Here is a 23,804-nt window from a genome sequence, read left to right on the forward strand (position 1 = left end):
GGCATGATTTCAGACACTGCCCTGTGCCTGCCAATTTCTCAGCAAAGTGATCCCTGTTGCCAGACATTCTTTAACAAAGGACAAGGAAAGATGAGGGCCCAGTGGTATGCTGGTAAATGTCTAACAATCACTGGAGTGGTAATGGCAGTAGAGAATATGGGAGAGCCTTTGTTTGTGGTGTTTGCCAATTTCTGTAGAGTAAATACTCCCATCATGACCAATGTCAAACTACCAATGTAAAGTCTACTGGCTCACAGAACTCCTGAAAATTTAGCAATCAGCTCTTATGTGGGCCAACATAAGCAGGCTCCAGCACACCACTGGCAGGGGCAGGCTTAAATAAAAATAAACTCTGGAGAGGTAGTCACCTACTGAACAACGTGCTTAGCTGTACAGGACTGATATCAGATCCTTTCTCTCTGATATCAGAGAGAAATGGGGGGGTGGGGGCCTCAGGCACTTTGAGTAAGCATGAGATGGGAGGGGCAGTACAGATGGGAGACAAGTGTCACAGAATGGTGAGGCCAGAATAGTCTGCTACAGCTGGATTCAAATGCTGCTTCTATCACTTTCTAGATGTGGGATCTCAGGCAAGACATTTAACCTCTTTAAGCCTCTGTTTCCTATTTGTAAAGTAAGGACCCCAGCACTACTCAATGCTGAGTATTTCATGAGAAAAGTATGCTATAAGCTTGGTACTAATAGGACCATCTTAATCTTCTGAAAGGCCCTCAGGAGAAATGGAAAGGTTTCCCTATTTTAATGACTCTTTGCACCTTAGGAAACAAGTTTTCCATGGTCACCATAGCATGGGAGCCATTACCACTTACACAGGACAGGAAAAACAGTCGAGATCACCATTCTAGTCATTGTCTGGATAGGGCCACCACTCCTCATGGACACTTCCCTTTAGCCAAAGTCTGATCTAGCAGCAGAAACATCTCTTATAATATGCATCCTTCCGCAGGTGGGGAGAGGGTCCCCTTTCCTTGCTTTTGGCAACATTATTGCATAGTGGTCAGAAACACAGCTTCTGGTGTCAGACAGATTTGGGTCAAAGAGCAGCTCTACCACTTAAGAGCTGTGTGGCTTTGCAAAGGTTGCTGAAGGCTGTGTGACCCTCTATAAAGCTACTTACATGTTTTAAAATGATCAAACATTCCTTCTTGATTTTTTTTTTAATGAAATGAATGTCACCATTATTCTAATAATTATAGTAACTAATATTTACTGAGTACTTACTATGTGTCAGTCACTGTGCTAAATGAATTATTTCATCTAATCCTTACACCTACCCTGTAAGTTAGGAACTATCATTACCCCAATTTACAGAGCATGTAACTGAGGCAAAGAGAATTTAAATAACTCCCTTATGTCTCCAGAGCCAACACAGCCTCCCTGTTGAACAGTTCTTATTACTATTAACAGTTGCTGCTCATAGGCAATTGGTGATTCCACTGGGTTATTACAAAGTACGTAATGCCTTCTGGCTCTAGAGCCCTCCATGTAAAGGGCAGTCCTGAAAATCAGCAACCATGCCACATAGGTCTTCTGCAATGAAATGTGTTATGAGTTCTATCATTTCCACATATACTCCAGGACAAATCTTTGTCTTCATTCACTTCTGGGAGCCTCCACCATGTGTCCAAATTTTGGCACTGAAAGTTCCTCTAGGATCTGTCCATTTCTCTCCATTTCCTAGAGTCACCTTCCTCGTGGAAGCTGCCAGCATCTCTCACCTGGGATTGCTACCACTTCCTAATTGGTCTCCCTGCACCCACTCTACCGGCCCCCTACCACTCCATTCCCCACACAGTAGCCAGTGTGAGCTTCTCACATGGTGACTGTGATCATGTCCTGATGACCCTCATCAGAAGCTGGCATGTCCCTTCAGTGGTTCACCCTTTACCCTGAGAGTGGACGCCAAAATCTATCCCACGGTCTCCTCCATTTCAGTTCATGCTCCTTTTCCTCCCATCTCACTGAGCTCCAAACACATAAGATTTTCTTCAACTTTAAGACCCCCCATTTTGAAGCTCACTTGCTTGGGGAAGCCTTCCTTCATTTCCCTAGCCTAGGTCATCTCCTCTTGTTATGCTCTAACACAGTGGCACATACCCTTTTTCAAAGTGTATGCCAAATTTGTAATTACCTAGTTATTAATGTGATTATTGTACTGATGTCATTCCCCTCCATTAGACTGTAAGCTTTACAAGGGCTGGTGCCCAATTTGCTAAAGATGGCATCATCAGGGTCTACCACAGTGCCTGGTACATATTATTCACTCACTATTTGCGAAAGAAAGAAAAGAAGGGAAGGAGGAATGTATAGATACAGTTTGAGAGGTTAGAGTTACACACGGGGACCCCTAACAGAACAAGGCTCAACACCAAAAGAGTTAAGAACAAAGCAAGTGATAACGGACTTCAAACAGGAGATTCCTGGGTGCAGGAGTAAGTAATTAGGACTCCCTGGAGGCAGCAGATCATGGCCTAGCCGTTGAGAATTTAGGAGTTTGGAGTCTTAAGATTTGGGTCAGAGACACACATAGAAACCAGCAGGTAGGCCAGTCCCCCTTCCCAACTCTTTTTAAAAGAACCAAGCAACTCTGTTCTCTTTTACCCTCCACCCTGTCTTACCCTTCCTTCCTTCCCTTTTACAGCTAAACCCTTGGTAGATAATATTCTCAGAGCTACCCGAGCATTTTTGCTTGAGACTTTCACCACTCGTGATCTTTCTCCACTTCATTCCTACATGACTGAGTTGCCTTCCAGCTCAGCTCCCACTGACACTCAAGGCTTCCTACAATCTACTATCCATGCAACACCTAGAATAGACTTTTTTTTTTTAATTAATTTATTTTATTTTATTTATGGCTGTGTTAGGTCTTCGTTTCTGTGTGAGGGCTTTCTCTAGTTACGGCAAGTGGGGGCCACTCTTCATCGCGGTGCACGGGCCTCTCACTATCGCGGCCTCTCTTGTTGTGGAGCACAGGCTCCAGACGCACAGGCTCAGCAATTGTGGCTCACGGGTCTAGTCGCTCCGCGGCATGTGGGATCTTCCCAGACCAGGGCTCGAACCCGTGTCCCCTGCATTAGCAGGCAGATTCTCAACCACGGCGCCACCAGGGAAGCCCTAGAATAGACTTTTAAAATGAGAAATCAGATATTATGCCCTACTTTAAAGCCCTCCGTGACTGTTTAGAGTATTTAAGTTAATCCTCAACTATGGCCTACAAGACCCTTCATCCATGGTCCCTACCTGCCTTTCAGTTTCATTTATTCCGATCCCTTCATCCATCATATCTGACTTCTTTCTGAACCTTGAACACTCCAAGCCATGCCCCCCCGCTAGGGCCTCTGTACAGGAGCAGGACTAGGGTGAGATACACTTAGGGGGTGCTCACTTTTAGGTCCTGCAAGGGCAGGGTCTTTGTATTAGCTGTTCCCACTGTCTGGAACAACCCAGATTTTTGTAGGGTTGGTTCTTTATTGTTTCCCATCTCTTCAAGTATTTTCCCAGAATCCTGTTTCTTTTTCTTTTCTTTTAAAGTCCATAGACACTTCAGTAATCAGTATCTGCACTTATTTATTGGGTTTATTGATGTGCTTCCCTGTTTATTTTCTGTCTCTACATCCACTGGAAGGTCACTTCCATGAGCGACTGACTGCCTTGCTCATTCCTGTAACCTCTAGTACAGTGCTGGGCACGTAGTAGGTGGTCAGTAAATATCCAGGGAATGAATGAAGGTCACATAACTCAAACTGAATTCAGAAGAGTATCTGGGAGCTAAAAATGTGGGCCTTGCCTAACCAGGCAAAGAAAAGTAAGAATCCAAAGCAAAGTACTTTGCAGTTCAGGCCACTCAAAGCCAAGAATGTGCGGTTTTGATGTCTACATTAATGGCATTTCTTTGTGAACGGATTTTTGCTTGTCTGATGTGATGTTGATGTTTTATGGAGATAGCCATTGGATAGAGCATTCTTGTTTTAGAGGCAAATACTCCCAAGTTAAAATTAGATTCAATTCCTACTGCTCAGGGTCTGGTACATCCATTAATCAGTTTCTGCAGTAAAAATAGGCCACAGGGTAAGACCATAAATGTGAGGGCTTAGTTCCTGACTCAGTCTGGAAGAAAGGTTTCACTGGAAAGCACAAGAGCTCAGTTTCTTAAACCATGAGGTTCATGTAATATATGATATCTTTATCTCAAACTCAGAAATGGACCCTATGGAAAATGAGTTTAAAGCTCTTCTCACATTTTCAAGGCCCAAATAGTAGTCCTCATCCCCCCATTTCCTTAACTAACTAGTAGTAAATTCTTCCACTCATCAATGAGTTTTTAGGCCTACAGAAAATAGTATATCTTCCAGGACCTAACTTTCATTGAGAGGTTCGTCTGGGTTTGCCTTCACAAGACCCAGGAGCCTCACTTAAAGTGATCCAGAGGAGGGAATGGAAGCTCTGACATGGTTTCCCATGCACAGAAAATTCAGTTCCTTGAAATTCAGTGAAAGTTGTCAGTATTTTAATGGAATAAGAACCTGATCCAAACTCTTATGTTGCCATATAATTCCCACTAACCTAGAGTTATTTATAAGTAGACTTCTCATTATATTTTCCTTTTTTTGATATTCAAAAGTCACAGAATTATATCTGCATATTATAAAAAATTCAAATACAGGACTTTTCTCTCTAAAATGACATATATTTGTGCCAAAGCTTTATTACTATTATTATTATTATTAATATTATTATTATTAACCTTTATTACTATTATTATATTACTATTATTATTATTATCAAGGAACTGTTCTATTCTGATATACATAGATTTACTCATTTGTTCCGCAAAATTTCCTGAGCACCTACTATGTGCAGGGTGCCATGTTAGAGACTAGGAATACAGTGGTAAGTAATAGAGACAAGCTGTCTGACCTCATGCTTACATACTAGTGGGGGAAACAGACAACAAGCAAGTATATAAATATATAGAGCAGATACAGACTGCGGTAGGTTCTATGGAAAAACTAAGCAGTTGCAGGGGCTGAGTGGGAAGAGTGGTCAGAGAAGAAATTTCCATCCAGGGTAAATCTTGAAGGATGAGAAAGAGCCAGTCAAGTTAAGAAATGGAGGAGAGCATTCCAGGCAAAAGGAACTGCCAATACGAAGCCTCAAGGTAGAAAAAGCCTTGGCCTGTGTTAGGGACAGACAATTGAACACACAGAGTTCAAGAGCCCCTTTCTTATATCTTACAGCATCCCTCTTCCAGGGATACTTGGTCTAGACTCATCCTACTCCACGTTTTGGTGGAAAAGCACCTGGTGTACCAACACTGAGGACCTCAGACTCACACTGACTCGGGTGGCCTTTAACAGCAAAGACTGAAAACAAGTTAGAATCCAGTTAAATCCACAATTAATCTCCAGAGACAGAGCAGCAAACCTTCACACCTCCATACTGTTAAAAAAATTAATGAAACAATTACACCCAATTGTTCTCCAAAACCCTTTTGTCTAAAAACATCAATTTACTGCCTCTGTGAGAATGATCTTTACTCTCACGCAGACATAAATTTTGTGTAGTTATAATCATAATGCATGACAATTTTATATTCTTCCATTTATTCTTTTTCCATTATTCTTTTGTAGATACATTTCCATTCATGGACTCCAAAGTAATCATTTTCTCAAATACATGATTTTTTAAATAATCAAGTGGTTCATGTCAGAGATGTACTTATCTATTTTCTGTACTGAACACATTGACGAACTTACCTATCATCTATTGTTTGACATTCAGGTTGTTTTCAGGTGTAGTGAAAATGCTGAAAAATAATAGTATACCTAATATAGAATTTTCTGCTTTTTAAAATCGGCTCTTTAGGATAGGTTATGTGGGATAACTGTGTCACGGGATAGCATTTTCTGATCTCTACCGTTTGTTGCTACATAATCTTCCAAAGAGATTGAAGCAATGCATGGGGCCACCAATAGTTACCAGAATCATTGGAGAAGATTGTTTCTAAGAAGAAACTAATAAGAAAACAAAAGAATCCCATTGTTGTGGTGATCTTCAAATATCTAATACTATTTTTACAGGTTTTAAATGTTATAGTGAGAGAAAGGGCAAAAATATAATATTTTATACATGGGCAAGATAATTTGATTTAAAATCAGTCTTATGTATATGTAGATGAACCCACCCTACATAGTAGGATTGAAGGGGTGCCAAAAAGCCTCCTACTCTGCAAAATATTCATCTCCCTAGATGATCATCTTAGGGGGTCTCAAAGGTTCACGTGAATAAGCTCTTTGGGTTAGATCATCAAGCCTCTTTATCAAGAAGCAAATGAAATACAGAAAGGTATAACATAAGCCATTTTTGACTACTCTGTAGAGGTTAGCTCTAACTTTAGATAGGGCCTCAGGGACTGAAAGTCTCAAGCAGACTGTAATTCTGTAATTCTAGAAAAGTGAGATAAGGTGAGAAAGCAACAACACAGCAGCTTAACAGAATGGGGACCTGGTACTGATTAATCTGGGTGACCTTGGTCAAGTCCTTCTTCTATCTGGGATTTGGTTATCTTGTCCATAGTATCAAGGGATTGGACTAGATCAAAGTTTTCCAACTTTTTAAAGACTGGAGCCCCCTTTTAGTACAAAATTACACGTGTTATTCCCATTCCCATATGTGAAGCAGAAGAGGAAGTGTTCTAGTTGAAGCGAGAACAAGGAGGCTGCCCAGAACCCTACCCTCTTGGCCTTACCCTTGACCTGCAATAATCACCAAGGTGCTTCCAATTCTATGACCTCGGTCTCCCCAGGCTGTAAATTGAATAGTAGAAATGAAAAGATAACAGCTAGTTTAGAAAGTCATTTCACCTTGAAGCCTCATCTCTAACATAAAAAGTTGGATTGTATGATCTCTAAAGACCCCACCAGCTCAAAAGAAGTGGAAACTACGTGATTGTATCTCACTGCCAATGATATCAGGAATTCACAAATAGACATGGAGATTAGTTAAATATGGAAATCTTTCCAGGAAGTAATACAGCTAAGAGAAGGTTAATAACTGTATGGCTGATAAAAAACCATGTTATCAAAGTCCAGGCATGAACCCAAGAATGCACCCTAAAAAAGAAGGCAGTCATTTCAAATGTAACCAACATAAAATTTAGAATAATATGAGCCAATACCTAATGAGTCCTTGCTGTGTTTCAGGGTACCAGATTAACAGCTTTACATGTATCATATCAAAAATATTCACAATAACCACATGCAGTAGGTCCTAATGTTATCCCCATTGTATTGATGAGAAAAACAGAGGCTTGGAAAGGCTAAGTATCTTTTCTTAGGTCAGACATCTGGGACAAATATTAAAGTTGGATTAAGTGTTCTACAATGGATATTTTCAGATCTAGGCTTGTTTGGGTCTGAGAAGTCTTGTAATAGCAGCCATGGTGACTGAGAAGGGAGAGTTGGGGCAAGGACTCATTGGTGAGTTTCCAACACTGTCTAATGAAGTCCTGAGTGGGGACCAGTAGGAATGCTCCTGTTAGCTCAGCGGGCCTACCTGAATGACAACACAACAACAGCATCAACAATGGATTTTTCGCGTTTATCCTCACAATTCTTTGAAGGAGATAAAAGTCAAATTCTGTTTTAGAGAGGAAGCAATCGAGACACAGGGAAGTTAAGCAATTTGCCCAAGGTCACAATAGCAGCTGTAAGTACAAAAGCAACAACTTACCTTAGGATTAGGGATTCCTTGTAGTTTGATCCCACACTGCTTCCTTGCCTGAAAGCAACCAACATAATCAACTTATCAGCTCTTCCAATGATTCTTTATGCACATATATATAAATACAAATAAACTTTCTTCTTTCCCTCCTTTTTATACAATGGTAGCATATGCTACATACACTTCCTAAGTTTTCTTTTGGTTGATTAGCAATACTTCTTGAAGATCAATCCATACTGATATGCAAGGGGCTTCTTTATTCTTTTTTTTGGGGGGGGGATTGCATAATATTTTGTTGTATGGATAAAAAAACTATCTTGATGGACATTTAGTCTGTTTCCAATTTTTTTGTCATTACAAACAATGAGGAATGAATAACCGTATAGGTATCTCTCTTTCTGTATGTATGAATATGTCTTAACCAGGGGCAATATTGCCCACCACTGGCAATGTCTGGAAATTTTTGGTTGTCATAACTGGGGAAGGGGGGTGCTATTGGCTTTGGTGGGTACAGCCAGGGATGTTAAGTATCCTACAATGCACAGGACAAACTCACAACAAAGAATTATTCCGCCCAAAATGTTAATAGTGCCAAGGCTGGGAAGCTGTGGTCTATAGAAAACATTTCTAGAAGTGGGATTGCTGTGTCAAAGGATATTTGCATCTGTTATTTTGCTGAACATGACCTAGTTATTCTCCACAGAAGTTGTACCAATCAACATTCTCCAGGGCCACGTGTAAAATTCTTGTTTTCTCAAAACCTCACCAACAGTATTATCATATGTTTTGATCTTTGCAAGTCTGATAGACTTAAAAAATGGTATATCAGTAAAATTTATTCACACGTCTATTATTATAGTCAGTGAGCATCTTTTCATATGTTTAAGAGCAGTTTAGATCCCTTTTGCCCATCTTTCTATAATGTTGTTAGTATCTACCTTAATAATTTTCAGGAGCTCTTTATCTATTAGCTAAAACCTTTGGGCAGGCTAGTTTTAACTTACCTCTACGTTGTCAAGAAATTGTTATCCACTTGCCCATCATTCTAGATGTCTTTTTCAAATCATTTCTATTAAGAGTTTTGTCATGGAGTCCACAAATATTACTTTTTGCTGCACACTTGGTCCTACCTGCTGTTCCCTCAATCAACCAAGTAACAAATAATCAATTGAACATCATCTCTGTGCAAGGAGTTATTTCCTGAAATCTAATGAAGTTGTTATCCATTTATATACTTTGGCTACTGAATTGCCAGTGCTCGAAAGGTAGATTCAAAAATACATTCTTTCAAACTCATTCGAAATCTAATATGCCCTATATTGGAAAGAAGGAAGGCTTTGAAAGAGCATTCAAAGACCAGAGATGCTGAGAGAGAAAATGTGCAGGACACCTTCAGGGTCTACTCTGTACCACTTAGGTCTTGCTCTTAATTTCCACATTAAGTCCTTTTCCCTCTATCCACTTTTGTAAGCAAATTTAAACGAACATGCTTTTTTAAGGCTAAGATCACTAAGATCACTGCTAAGAAGAATGAGGCTGGAATTATTCCTGAATTGTTGCTTCACCTCTAAGACAAATACACCACATAAAAGCACACAGAGCTGTTTATTAATCTATAAAGAAAATGACTAGCGCTCAAGGAGAGCATGAGAGGAAATGTCGTGAACTTGAACCTCCACGGATACAGAAGAGCAGGTGGCAGGTGCCGCCTGGCTGCCACTGACTGCTAAAGGGGTCATGAGGTTATAAAGGCAAAGAGCTGCGTCATTTCGCACACCCAGCATTTGATGTGTACCACTTGGCCTTCTCCCATAGTCATCTGCCAAACCCGTATTACAGTGTGGTGTTTTTAAAATTTGTGACTGCTTTAAAATAGTATTTTTATTTTTCTGCTCAGTAAATTTACATGCTCACGGCAAAAACTTCAAATATTATAATAATATATAACTTACCCTGCAGAACTCTTCCATAGTGTCATCCACAAGAGAGAACCAGTGTAGCAGTGTTACTTCTTGTATTATTTCTTTGATTATTGAACATATTAATATATATTTTATTATCTCTTTTCCCAAAAATGAGATGATGCTCCAGCTATTGTTCTAAACCTACTTTTTACACTTTATATATATATATATATATTTCCCCTCCGTATAGACCAGCTTTACTCTTTGTTGATGGCTACAGAGTGGTCACAAGATAGATGAACCATAACTAATCTGACCGTTTGTCTATTGGTGGATATTTAGGTTTCTCTAGACTTTTCAGCGTAATAAATAATGCCACAAGGATTTTCCTACGTCTTTATATTTTGAACAAATGTTTCCATAGGATAAATCCTATAAGGGAAATGTATTTATTTATTTTAGTTAACTGCTTTTAAATACAATAAAAGAAATACACGTTCATGGTAAAATAGTGAAACAGTATAGAGGGATATGAGGTGAAAAGAAAGTCTCTCTACTTCCTACTCCCAAACCCCAGAACTACTCCCAGGAGTATCTGCTCTTAATAGCTTCTTGTGAGAAAACGCATTCATGATTTTAATAGAGGATCCCAAAGTGAGTCTGGAAACTGTATGAGAGTATAGTCCTGTTTCTTTTCTTTTCTTTCTTCCTTTCTTCTTGTTTTTTTGTTTGTGTGGGGAGGTGGGGAGAGGGTGAGTAAAATCCTTTTATTTTCAGGTAGTCAGGGTGCTACTACTAATGAGATGGCGGACTTTAAGGGAAGCTTGAGTGTTTTCCCCACAGCACAACCAGCCTCATCGTAAACCATGGTGTGAAAAGCTGAGATGAGGAAAGCCAGTTTACTCTGGTTTGGCCGTGACTAAAAGGTTTTGTGGAAAGAAAAGAAGGCAGGTGTGGGATAGATCATAGTTTCCTGGCTTTAAGTCAGTCTAGGTGCCTCGAAACCTGCTACCTTAGCTCCAGATCTTCCCAGAACTTGAAAGTTTAGTGGGGGTAGGTCCAGGTGAACATGGACTGGGGAAGAACCAGCAACAGCTAATTACAAATTACACTGGTGTTCTAGAAGACGCTGCTTTTTCCATTGAGATCACATCTTTATCAGGTACCAAGTAGCTCAGGTCATTATAACCCTGAGTTGCAGCTGTCAGCAGCATCCCTACTCCCCAAGAACTAAATGATTCGGAAGACCTAAGAGAACTAAGCCCAGAGAACTGAGACAACCTGCCCAATATTACTTGTTCTCATAGGGATTCCAACCATGACTTTTCCAAGTTCCGAATTTCTGCTTGTCTCCCCTTCAGCATGAGGGTTCCTTTTGCCATAAAAGACAGCTGCATTGGGAGACTGGGAGGGAACTCGTGGGTTACCTCCAGCATGTTTTGCAGAGGGGATGGGACTAGAATCCAGGAAAGCTCCTAAAACCAATCTTAGAACTGATAGTCGGAATTCTGGTAGGCGTGGGCGAAAGCAACCCCCAAGTCAGTCACTGAAGTTTCACCTCACATGACATCAGTTTTCATTTCAATTGCATCATTGTGCCATTTCAGATTGGTACAATGGCTGGCTGTACCACAGGCCAGAAGCAATGAACAAAATATTCAAAATGCCTGGTTAAAATCATCAAAAATATTTCCTAATCTTAAAGAAACTCTGATAAAAGCAGCATGTGGCTCCTTTTACAGTGCGATCCGAGAAAGCCTTTTTTTTTTTTTTAATTATTTTTGGCTGTGTTGGGTCTTCGTTGCTGCGCGCGGCTTTCTCTAGTTGCGGTGAGCGGGGGCTACTCTTTGTTGCGGTGCGTGGGCTTCTCATTGCGGTGGCTTCTCTTGTTGTGGAGCACGGGCTCTAGGCACGCGGGCTTCAGTAGTTGTGGCTCTCGGGCTCTAGAGTGCAGGCTCAGTAGTTGTGGCGCACAGGCTTAGTTGCTCCGCGGCATGTGGGATCTTACCAGACCAGGGCTCGGACCCATGTTCCCTGCATTGGCAGGTGGATTCTTAACCACTGCGCCACCAGGGAAGTCCCCGAGAAAGTCTTAAAGGCATCGCTCCCCTTTGAAAACTACTGGTTCCCTTTGAAAAACACTCTCCCAGTTGATGCTTGAAATCTGATTATCAAATCTCCCTCTAGGTTTAAGTCTCTAAACCTGTCCTAATCCAAACTCCTGTGAAACAAATCAAGCCTTAAGCTCTCAGGAAGTTAAATCTTAGGTGAATGACTATTTGGGCGAGGTTTTGACGGGCGAGGGGGAAGGGAAGCAGAGAGCTAAAGTCCTCACATTTGCTAAAATGAAAGCAAATGTGACACAGCTGGGAAGACCAGGCAACAGGCCCCTTTCAAGGTTTTGCCCTGGTTTTACAAATAATTGGCAAAGTAAACAAATAACTCCGGAATGTCAAAATCACCAGGATCACCAGTTAAATATTAATGTTGTCCTCCCAAATGGTGGTTCTCAGTTACATATTTGCCTGAAAGAAAACCCCAAAGAAAATGTGGACACATAAAGACAAGAGAGTGAGGTCTTGTTCTATGGGCAGCATTTGGAGAAGGAAAGGAAAGGAAGTAACACTTGGGTGGTTGGTTTATCATTTGAATGATTTTCTTTTGCTAGTAGGTTTATGTAGATCTTTTAAATTCTCTAAGTTAACCCACTGATTCAGGGACAGTTATTATTTCCACTTAAAAAAAACAAGGCAACAGAGAAGTTGAGACACTTGCCTGAGGTTGCACAGCTGGTCAGGCAGACATGGGTTTGCCTGATGTGAAAGTTCCGTTTCTCTCTCACTCAGCCTCACTGGAGGAGAAGGCTGAAGTTCTACTGTTTTTCAGAAGGGTGGAGATGTCCTCTTTCATGGGTAACTGACACACAGCTTCTTACTGATGTATCTGCTGGACTAGCTGAGCAGCCAAGGCACCAACGTTATAGGAGCGAAGAGGGAGCTCTGTGCTACCACTTTGAAATCCAACATACACAACCAAACATTTCACAACCAAATGAGGCAGAAACAAATCTCTACTGGGTCACGGCTTACAGAAATTGGTCATGCAATTGATTGTTCAGCGTTGGGTTTGGGGAATGAAAGTCTCCTACCTTAAGTCAGGGCAGGTGCAAAGCCATGAAGCAGTCATTAAGCACTCAGGCTCTGGAGTCACAGAGTTGAGCTTGTATGCTCACTTATAAAGAGACTTGGCCCCTCTTACCTCAATGTCCTCACCTGCAAAATGGGGGAATAATACTCTGTAGGACTGTGATTAAATGAGATGTCCTGTTGAGTGCCTGAAGTATAGGAAATGCTCCCAAATGTTATGGTCTTTTGTTCTTTCCTGCCTTCTTTAAAAGTCACAATCCAAAATTCTATTTCATAGGATACATTAACATAAAAAGAAAGGCGATATAAAAGCCACTTGCACAAGCTTACCTTGTACAAATATGTGGGCATCAGCATCTTTTTAGGTTGTGTTTGACATACATCAAATGTCCGGGGTGAAGCTTTGCAATATGAGGACAGCTTTGAATGTGGCCAAGAAAAGAGACAAGGCCAAGTGAAGTTCTGTGATTTTCACCTCAAGGGGTGCAGATGGAATAACAAGGAAGAAAGAGGACCTGCTTTACTTGGTGTCTCTCTTTCTCTGGTGGCTTTCATGTGGCTTCCTTGGAAGGTTTTACGCTGGCATTTTTCAGAAATAGCGCAGTTGTTTGGGATGATTACAGGCAGTCGCCATTTCCCAGAGACAAAGCTGTGTTTAGCTCACTGACCGACTGTCCCCACTGCCCAGCTCGGGGAAGGCACAGCTGACCCTGCTATTTACCACGTAGCATCTTTGGAGATCTGAGGAGAACTGGCCTCAGGATGTCAGAGAGACTGACCAAGCAGGACGCATTGTGAGGGGGGAACCTGATCACTCCTCTGGGGCTGAGAGTGAACTTTGATGATAGAATGTGAAATCCATTTCAACCGAAGGCTCACCTGACAGTCTCTTAAAATCCATGTTGGAACTCAACGAATATTAAGAAGTCAAAGAAGATCATCTGAGTTTAGAGAAATCTTCCCTGGAAGTCTTGAAGCCACACTGTCTAATAAGGTAGCCACCAGTCATGTGTGACTACTGATCACTTGCAATGTGGAGAATCCAAATTGAGATATCTTGTAAAATACACAAAGTCTTAGTCCTTAAACAGAATAGCTCTCAATTTTTTATGTTGATAACATGTGGAAATGATAATATTTAGAAATACTGGGTTAAACAAAATACTGTGTTCTTAAAATTAATTGTACTTGTTTCTTTTTGCTATTTTTAGTGTGGCTACTAGAAATTTTTAAATTCCATATATGGCTCACATTATGTTTCTGTGGGTTAGCACTGCTTTAGAACTTCACATAGAATTTGTATCCCTAGTCACAACTCCAGTTACTATTTACGTCCACCTGATGCCCTGATTATGATGATCCCAGGCTATTAACAACTGATACTTATCCAGAATGTTTCTACCCCAGGGCTTTTGCTCTTGCTGTTTATTCTACCTCAGTGCTCACTCTCCCAGGCCTTCTCCTATCTGGCTCCTTTTTTGACTTTCTGATCTCTTCTCAAATGCCCTGTCTCCAGTGAGGGCTGCCCTGACCACCAGTTGACCACATCAACCTGTCCTATTCTCCTTAGAGCACTTGTATATATTGTCTGCCTTCCCAACTAGACTAGAGCTCCATGAGAAGGTCTACCATGTTCATCTCTCTATTTCCTGCACTCAGAACAGCACCTGGCTCAGAACTGGCCCTCAATAAATATTCCTGAATGCATATTCAGGAATATTCCTAAACGCATTAGCCTTAAGTCTGATGAGACTATCTAAGCTGAGTTCCAACTCGGCACCCTTCGTTTATATCATCCTAACTGGGTACCCATGGTGGACCAGCCGCTGTGATAGGCTTGGGGGATATGGTAACAGATGTCCTGGTCTCTACCCTCAGGAATGCAGGAGTTCCAGTGACAAAAATGTCTGCAAACAGAGTGGTCCTGTTACTGCCATGAGCCTTCTGTTGCATTTTACCATGTACACTACTAAGGAAATAACCCAACAGAGGTTGAAAACCAAGATAACCTCAAAGCTCAGACTCCCTGTTTATCACCTGTAGCTGCAGGTGGTTTTTGAGAAAACAGCTCTCTTGTGCTCTTCTGCTTTTGAAAACAGATTACCCACTGCAAAGACTATGATTATGGGCAGTATCAGGATATGTATTTCTAGCTCTGAAAGACTCTAAATGAGAAGAGAGTTTGGGTCCAAAGGGCACATGTTTTCAGAGGTTTTTAAGGGAAGACTGACCTCTTAATACATCCTGAGATTACGAAAGCACACTGGAGACCACTATGTGGAAGAGATGCTCATTTTTGTTTTATATATTCTATAAATATGTGTGGGAAAGATAAATACATTCCAAATGGGAAAGATAAATACATTCCAAATGGTTAACCTTGGCTAGCTCAGAGTTGTGGAGAAGGATAGGATACTAAAATACTAGAAATATTTTCTTAACATACCTCCATAATGTTTTATTTGTTACCATGAACATGGATAGATTTTGTACTTTCAAAAATGAATAAATTTGTTTTCAGAAAGAAAATTAAAAAAAAAGAAATACCACAAAACTTCCCTGTATTCAATAGAGAGTACTTCTCACATCTGGACTTTTTTTCATATCAATTCTGTGCCTCAGCTACTAAAGCAAAGGCTAGCCATTAGGCTGAGTATCAAAAAGTGGTAAGTAGAGCCTGAGCTCATTTCTGGAGAATTTGATGATGTCATACTTCCCAAATACCCACCAAGTGCCCTCATATATCACAACTCTCTTGCCATAGTTAGGACTTCTTTAACCTCTTTCATTGGGAGGGTACCCTTTATTGAGGGCACATATCATAAGCCAGGGAATTTGTTTACATACTCCCATTTTATTCTGCAATCAACACTTAAAGGGTAGGCATTATTATCCTCAGTTCTCAGACGTGGAAACTGAAGTTCAGGGAGGTTAGATGAATGACCCAAGGTCACAGAGCTGGTTAGAAGCAGAGCCCAACTTTGTCCCTAGCCCTTTCCAACCTTGTGCCTGATTCACCACCCTCTGTGCTACCTCTTTTTTAAGGATAAGCTAAAATGAAGTGTTTTGCAACTGGTTCCATAACTGAATTAAACTCTATTCTCAATGGAAGCCTAATTCCAGGCACCTGTGAAAGGCTCCTACTCTCCAAAAGCTTTTCCCTAACTACCCTTCTATGGACCCTTATCGTCTACCAACCTAACATCCCCTGGGATCCAAGGACGAGGACCCTTAGAAATGGGTAACATGTGACATGGTTATAAATCACAAAGACCATCATGTGAATTAGTTATCAAGGAATACATCTAGCAGCTTCCAAGGAAATGAGACACGGGGCCAGTAAAATTTAATGGGGGTGTGGAGAAGGGATAGTTACAGAGCAGAGTCAGGAATGTCCTACAGGGGTGCCATTGTGGGACCATGGATAACTAAGGGACACAGAGAAGGCAGATATAGAAAAGAAAGGTGCCACTAAAGGTATTTGTCACCAACCAGGTCAGGCCTGAGCTCACTTACTATGCTAATAAGGCCATGAATAGGCACAAAGCAGAAAAAAACTGGCACATGTGTGGTTTCCCACAGATTGCACTACCCATCCCAGCTGTAAGTTCTGCAAATGCTGCTGTTTGTCACAAGGTAACTGGGATGTAAGGCACAGTGGCTCAATGAACAGAAGTCAGTCACTCCATCAAAAAGATGATTCAAATAACATGTTCTCCCAGAAGTCTGCTCAGAGTGTTCTTCTCAGGCACTGAGGGCTGAGAAGGAGCTTCTGGGTATTTGGAGGGTTGGTTTACAATGGATCTTATCTAGTAATGTATTTCTAGAAGCAGCCTGGACAAAAATATTGTCTTCCTTCTTCCTTAAATGGAATGTGCTTTTTCTCCCCACAGAAAAAGCGCACTTTGAAGGGCTCCATTGAACTTTCCCGAATCAAATGTGTTGAGATTGTAAAAAGTGACATTATCATCCCATGCCACTATAAATATCCATTTCAGGTAAGTGCATCAGGGAAGGGGGCTAGTTCCCCATTCCTTGGACAATGGTTAAAATGCTCAGTCATTGTACAAGAAGGTGGGACAGAGATGACTCTGGTCAAGGGTTAGAACTTAGACCAAGCCCAGAAGAAATTGCTGTTTTCTTTCAACCGATGATGCATTCATTCATTCAACAAAGATTAACCACAAAATCTTGAAAAAGTTGTCATTCATTTCCCTTTCCCTCATGTCTTCCCCACCTCAAGGAAAGTCCTAAGTACTCTACTCCTGGGGGGAGAAAAAATACTATCAAGGCCCCCAAGCCTAATATTCCATAAGGGTGGTTTACTCATGACTTGGGACAACAGATTACAATACTTGGTTATAAATTGCTTGGAGGTCCTGGAGTAAAAAGACTCAGATTTTATAATCTGAGAACTATATGGAGTTGTGCTGTCCAATACAGTAGCCAGTAGCCACATGCGGATGTTTACATTTAAATGTAAATTAATTTAAATTACACAATATTAATCAGCTCCTGAGTCACACTAAGCCACATTCAATGAATAAACTTTTCACACCTTCAATAGCCACACGTGGCTAGTGGCTAATTTATTGAACAGCACAGATTTTAGAACATTTCCATCACTGCAGAAAGTTTTATTGGACAGAGCTGGTGGAGAGTATATTTAGTCTTTAGGTCATGACATCATCTAAATCTCGTTACCACTCTTGACATTTATGGTTCTGAAAGAGTGAGTATCTTCTTGCACATCCTAGGGTACCGTTCATGTTTACCAATCTGAGGAATTAATATTCCATTTTTTAATGTGGCATAAAAAAGGACTTTTTTCTTACTAGAAATATGACCTCCACAAGTTGGAATTTTTAGTACCAAAAGTAAAAGGAATAACACACATTTTTCCCATCATTAAAATTCCAATTACAAATGAGTGCATGGAAAAAAAAAAAAAAAAGCCTGGTGAAATCCAAAGATCTGTAGTACATTAATAGTATTTGATCAATATCAATTTCCTGATTTTAAAAACATACTATGTTATGTAAGATGTTATCATTGGAGAAATGTGGGTGAAAAGTATACAGGAACTCTGTACTATCTTTGGAAATTCTTGGGTGTCTTATTTCAAATTAAGAAGTTTTAAAAAATCTCGATTATATATTTATCATCTAATATCTTACTCTTTCATATGCCAGAATTTTTTTTAATCACTGAAAAATTAATATGAGAAGTAAACGTCCTGTCTAGGTAAGTGGAGAACTCTTTTCTCCAGCTATTTGAATTTAGTGATGGCATACTGGTGACATGTATTCGAAGGTGAGCTGTGGGGTTTCACCCTGTATCTGCACAGCATCCAAACAGCTGGATAAAAAGGACACTAGTCCCTAAATTACCCAAATGTTTGCCTTTTTGATGACAACTTGAGACCCCACTCTTGGCCCAGTAAGCCAGGTGGGCCTGCTGTCAGTCATACATCTCTGGCTGCACTGTTCACCTTGAACTCTGTGTGTGTTTCCAGGTTGTGCATGACAACTACCTCCTATATGTGTTTGCTCCAGATCGCGAGAGCCGGCAGCGCTGGGTGCTGGCCCTTAAAGAAGGTAATTAACCCCCTGTGCAGTTGAATCCCTGAGATGCCTAGATCCTCTAGAAGGCTTGAGCTCCGTGATAGACTAAAGGGCGGCTGATGGTCAAACATTTCTCCCTTTCGGTGTTGGTGGAGGGTCCCACGTTTTCAACTTGGGTAACAACCAGTACAGTACAGGGTCAGGCAAATCCTCCCTGCCACCTGCTTTTGTAAAGGTCTGAGATAAGGATGTTTTTAATATTTTTTAATGGTTCTATTTAAAAGGGTTATGTAAGTACCTCCATAATATATCAATTGTGCCTGCTGGTGAGCAAAACCTAAAATATTTACTATCTGGTCCTTTAAGAAAAAGTCTGCTGACCCCTCGTATAGTATGAAGAATAAGAACGTGGGCCCTTGAGTTAGATGACCTGGGTTTGAATCCTGGCTCTGCCACTCACTGGCCATGTGTGCTTGGGCAACTTCCTTAACTGCTCTGTGCTTCAGTTTCTCCATCTGTTTTTAACAAGGGGAGAAGGAGGGAATAAAAATAATAGTACCTGCCTCCTGGTATTATGCTAAGTAGAATAAGTCAGACAGAGAAAGACAAATGCTGTATGTTTTCACTTATATGTGGAATCTAAAAAATAAAACAAATGAATGTAACAAAATAGAAACAGACTCACATAAACAGAGAACAAACTAGCAGTCTCCAGAGCAGAGAGGGGTGAGAGGAGGGGCAAAATAGATGAAGGGGATTAAGAGGTACAAACTACCAGTCATAAAATAAATAAGTCACAGGGATGTAATGTACAGCACAGGGAAGAGAGTCACTATTTTATAATAACTTTGTATGGTATGTAATCTACAAAAACACTGAATCACTACGTTGTGCACCTGAAACTAATATCGTAAGTCAACTATACTTTTTTTTAAATAAATTTATTTATTTATTTATTTATTTATTTATTTATTTATTTATTTATTATTTATTATTATTTATTTTTGGCTGCGTTGGGTCTTCATTGCTACATGCGGGCTTTCTCTAGTTGCAGCGAGCGGGGGCTACTCTTTGTTGCGGTGCAAGGGCTTCTCATTGCAGTGGCTTCTCTTGTTGCGGAGCATGGGCTCTATGTGCGCAGGCTTCAGTAGTTGTGGCGAATGAGCTCTAGAGCACAGGCTCAGTAGTTGTGGCACGGGCTTAGTTGCTCCGCCGCATGTGGGATCTTCCCGGACCTGGGCTCGAACCCGTGTCCCCCGCATTGGCAGGAGGATTCTTAACCACTGCGCCACTTGGGAAGTCCCAACTATACTTTAATAAATAAATTTTTTCAAAAGCACCTGCCTCCAGAGCTGCTAAGAGTAAGGCCCTTGGGACTATCCAGGCCCATAGTCAGAACCCAACAAATGTCAACTAGCCTTAAAGGTTTTCAGATCATCATAAGGGTACTTCTTAGGACTCGCCTTCCCGACAGCATAATCAGAACCAGCACAGCGTTTATGAACATGAGATGTGGAGCCAGGCTGCTAAGGAGAAAACTCCAGCTCTGCTAACTATTAGTGTGTGACCTTGGGCAAATTCCTTGACTTTTCAGTGTCTCCATTTCCTCAGCTATAAATTCTGACTAGAAACAGGCAGTCATAGGGTTATTTTGAGAATTAAAAGCATTAGGACGTTGATTCACTTTGTTATAAAGCAGAAACAAACACACCATTGTAAATCAATTATACTCCAATAAAGATGTTAAAAAAAAAAAGTGTTAGGACATGTCAGACACTTGGAATCATACCTAAAGAAAGCACTCAATCCATATTACTATTATTATCATTTAATATTATATTATTGTCATTTAGCCTGAAGCCCTGGATTTGCAGGAGAACTGGGTTAAAATGTTAATCTAAGTAGCTGTGGGGACTGAGGGTAGGCAAGCCATTTGAAATCTCGGGAGCCATGATGCCTCTATCTGAAAAATGAGAATAAACATACAAGTCTTATCTTCTTCCAAGGTTGTTGCGAGTCCCAAATGGCAAGTGCCAGATAAACTGGGAAGTGCTCTCAAGTTTAATAGTCAACGGGCACAGAACAAACCCTAAAGTACGAAGTAACCAAAAGGGCCCCAACTATGCTCATTGGCCGTTCTACCTCGGTGGAGGGGTTTTACTCACAGGATGTTAAAGCTGAAAGAAGCATTAGAGATCATCTGTCTAGTTCTCTGTATTTTTATACTTTTTTTTTTTTAGGAGGAAAGCCTCTTTTTTCCTGTACCAAAATCTGACTTTAAAGCCACAAATCTAGAAAGGATAAAAGCGAAGTTGCTATAGTTGAAGGTGGGAGAAATGGAGTGGTGAGAATCCTACCTATTCAGCCTTCCCTAAGTTCCCTAAGGCACTTTTGTGGGGCCCATGGTCCCAGTCTAACAACATCATGGCACAGTGGGAACTGGGGCTCAGATGAGGGTTTTGCCCAACCTAAGGACACACAACTAACTCAAGGCAGAGCCGGATAAGAACCCAGATCTGCTGATGCCTAAATTCAATGTACACTCCTCCATAAATGTATATGCCCAGAAAAAAAAGGCCATTTTTCTGACTATTCTAGGCAATACTCATGCAAGCTCACACAGCAGGGTCAATCTCAAGGAATTATAAAGTTGGTGGCCCTTGAGAGACTGACCTGGAAATAACTCTTCTGCTGGTGCCAACCCCTTTCAGAAACCAGGAATAACAACAGTTTGGTGCCCAAGTATCATCCTAATTTCTGGATGGACGGGAGATGGAGATGCTGTGCTCAACTAGAGAAGCTTGCTGTGGGCTGTGCCCAGTATGATCCCACCAAGAATGGTAAGTGACTATGAATTCCCATTCTTCTTCGTACAGTGACTGGCCTCTCTACTAGTAGGAAGGAAAGGCTCTTTGCTTCCCATCACCAGGGGTGTCCAGGATTGAATGCAAAAGTCCACAATTTCAAAATTTTCAGAAGGCAATCATCCGCCTCTACCACCAGTCTGTTGATGTTTTTTCATCTCAAGGCCGATATCTTTTTAACTCCTTGCTACTCAAAGTGTGGTTCTTAGACCAGCGGCATCAACATCACCTGGAAGCTAGTTAGAAATGCAAATACTAGGCCCCCTCCTAGGTCTACTGGATAAGAATTTGTATTTTAACAAGATCCCCAGGAGATCTGTGTGCACAGTAAAGTTTGAATAGCACCACTATACCTTCAAGTTAGGAAATTTGATTGCCACAGTCTACTCAAATCTGAAGTTGTAGAGACAGACGTAGAGATACATAATATTATCTATTACAGTGGCATCATATCACACGTGTTCAATTACACAAGTTGAACTCTGTACACTTGGAGGGGGAAGAAAGTAAAACCAAAAAAACGGCTCATTTTACAATGTGGCTTCTCCCCACCTATACTTACTTGCCCTAGACCTCCACAGTCTCAGAGAAAAGGAGGCCACAGCCTAAATGCAAAGCAAAAACAAAAGATATTGTTTTTTGGCCTTTGAGGTCAAAGACCCAGGTCCTACAGATTGGAGTGCACCTCGATTTTATCTTATGTGATGACTTTGGGACCTGAACCCCCGGTGAAGGGCAACTCCACTCTGATGCACTTTTACGTACATTACACTCCCATTCCTCATAACCATCTGGGGTAGATGGTATGATGTTAAAGAAAGAGGAGGCTTGAGGACTTTAATATGCTCCAGGTCATACAGCGAGGAGGCGCTCTGCAAAGCCACTGTTGACTAGGAATGATGGATCATGTGGATTGTTTGCTTCCATAGCCCTCTCCTCTCAACCTCTCTTACCCTACTTAACTTTTCTCATCCATCAGTTTCTTTTTTGCACTAAAACCTAATACCTCAGATTGACAGCCCAAGGCGGATGTGCTAAATGTAACACATGGTTGGGTTTTCTGCGGCTTCCTGAGTTGCAGCCCCTCTTAGTGCCACTTTAAAAACAACTTCTTCTCACCCTCTACCTTGGGAGAGAAAGTTCAAGGTTACCAGTCCCTTGGCCCAGAAGAATATTTACCTAGTTTTAGAGGTCAGTGATCCCCTGCATTAGCCCTGTGGACCATCCTCATGAAGGCTAGTATCTCATGAAAAAGAAATGGAAGGTTTTATATGACTGGAATCAACCACAAGAACAGGATGGTGTGGGCTTGCCTCAGTGACTCAAAGCCCTTTCCAAGGCCAGAGTGGTCTCCAAATTCCTGCCAGCACCTTCCTGTAGGTCCTTGGATGGGTCACTTGGCCATCAAGTACCCTAATATCCTCATCTCTAAAATGGAAGGGGAAGTTTTAGGGGTCCTAAGATGAAATATTCTCTAAGCCCATTTCCAATTCTGAAATTCTTTGAATCTGTTTCTATTTTGCAATTTCCACCATGCATGTAGCAGCTGTTCCTATCCAAGGCAGACAGTATTTCCTTCCACTGAGTGGTACACACATGATGGAGGTGGGAGGAACATCTGAATGACTCACCAGAGTAGGACTGGTCATGCTAAGCTCCTCCCCACATGAAGCCAGGGTCTAACCACTGCACCCTGCTGATTCTCCTGCTTTTGAGTTGCAGTCTACCACCATTTCCTCATCTGAGCCTGTCCTCACTTTCCCTTCTTCTGACTTGGTTTAAATAACGTCATGCACCATAGTTTTGACAGAATTGAGAGCAGACTTTTCAAGAAGCACACTGCACTGTACACGTAGCACATGATCATCTACTCTGAGTGAAGGCTTGTAGAATTCCCAGTGTTGGGCACATGTACCATGCAGGGTCTCAGAGCACAGGGCTTCAGGATGAAAAACACCTGGTGTGAGTCCCAGCCCCTTCACGTCCTTGCTCTGTGACTTCATATATGTTACTTAACCTTTCTGAGTCTCTGTGCCTGTCTCCTCATCTGTAAAATGGGGATTATGAGAATAAGTAACTACTTTGTGGGGTTATTGGGAGACTCAGTGTGGGTGGGGAAGCTCTTAGCACAGCTGCAGGCACTTAGCGAGCTTGCGATAAATGGTAATTGTGTCTCCGAGCCTTTCTCATCTGTGGACAGAAGAATCTGAAGCTGAGATAGTATGTGTGTGTCTGTCTGGGAAGTAGCAGAGGTGGTTGAGTTTTAAACAGACTCTGCTATACCCAACCCACAGCAGCACTTACGTCTGCAACCAGAACTGGCCCCGATCTCACCACATACGAACTTCACCCAGAGAGGGAGGAAGAAAGGCAAGAGAAAGGCCAGAGGAAAAAGAAAGAGAGACCAGGCACAGAATGCTCAGGGCTGGAAGGGGCTCAAGTCCACACAGCCTGTGTGTGGTGGAGCTGGGGTTAGGACACCTGGCTCCTGGCTCCAAGCTGAGTGCCGAACAGGAACCATGTTTCCTATTATGTATGTCTCCTTCTTCTCTGTTAATTGCACACCCAATACCCAAGCCTGCC

The 23,804-nt window shown here is 41.4% G+C and overlaps 1 protein-coding gene and 1 long non-coding RNA gene across 2 annotated transcripts in view; one reads left to right on the forward strand and one right to left on the reverse strand.

The window, feature by feature from the left end:
• The window catches only part of ITK (IL2 inducible T cell kinase), a 62,926-nt gene that overhangs the window by 2,967 nt on the left and 36,155 nt on the right, over nucleotides 1–23,804 (forward strand). The window contains exons 2-4 of the mRNA XM_061189913.1: nucleotides 16,687–16,791; nucleotides 18,309–18,390; nucleotides 21,069–21,197. Coding sequence (XP_061045896.1) covers nucleotides 16,687–16,791; nucleotides 18,309–18,390; nucleotides 21,069–21,197 — 316 coding nt within the window. The remainder of the gene's footprint in view (nucleotides 1–16,686; nucleotides 16,792–18,308; nucleotides 18,391–21,068; nucleotides 21,198–23,804) is intronic.
• Nucleotides 6,776–23,804, reverse strand: part of LOC133091067 (uncharacterized) — a 70,692-nt gene continuing 53,663 nt past the window's right edge. Inside the window, exons 2-3 of the long non-coding RNA XR_009700849.1 lie at nucleotides 7,753–7,800; nucleotides 6,776–6,827 (exon numbers count right to left, since the gene is read on the reverse strand). This is a non-coding gene — a long non-coding RNA (uncharacterized LOC133091067). The remainder of the gene's footprint in view (nucleotides 6,828–7,752; nucleotides 7,801–23,804) is intronic.

This window comes from Eubalaena glacialis, chromosome 4, assembly GCF_028564815.1.
Source record: "Eubalaena glacialis isolate mEubGla1 chromosome 4, mEubGla1.1.hap2.+ XY, whole genome shotgun sequence".
In the NCBI taxonomy this organism is placed as follows: domain Eukaryota; kingdom Metazoa; phylum Chordata; class Mammalia; order Artiodactyla; family Balaenidae; genus Eubalaena; species Eubalaena glacialis.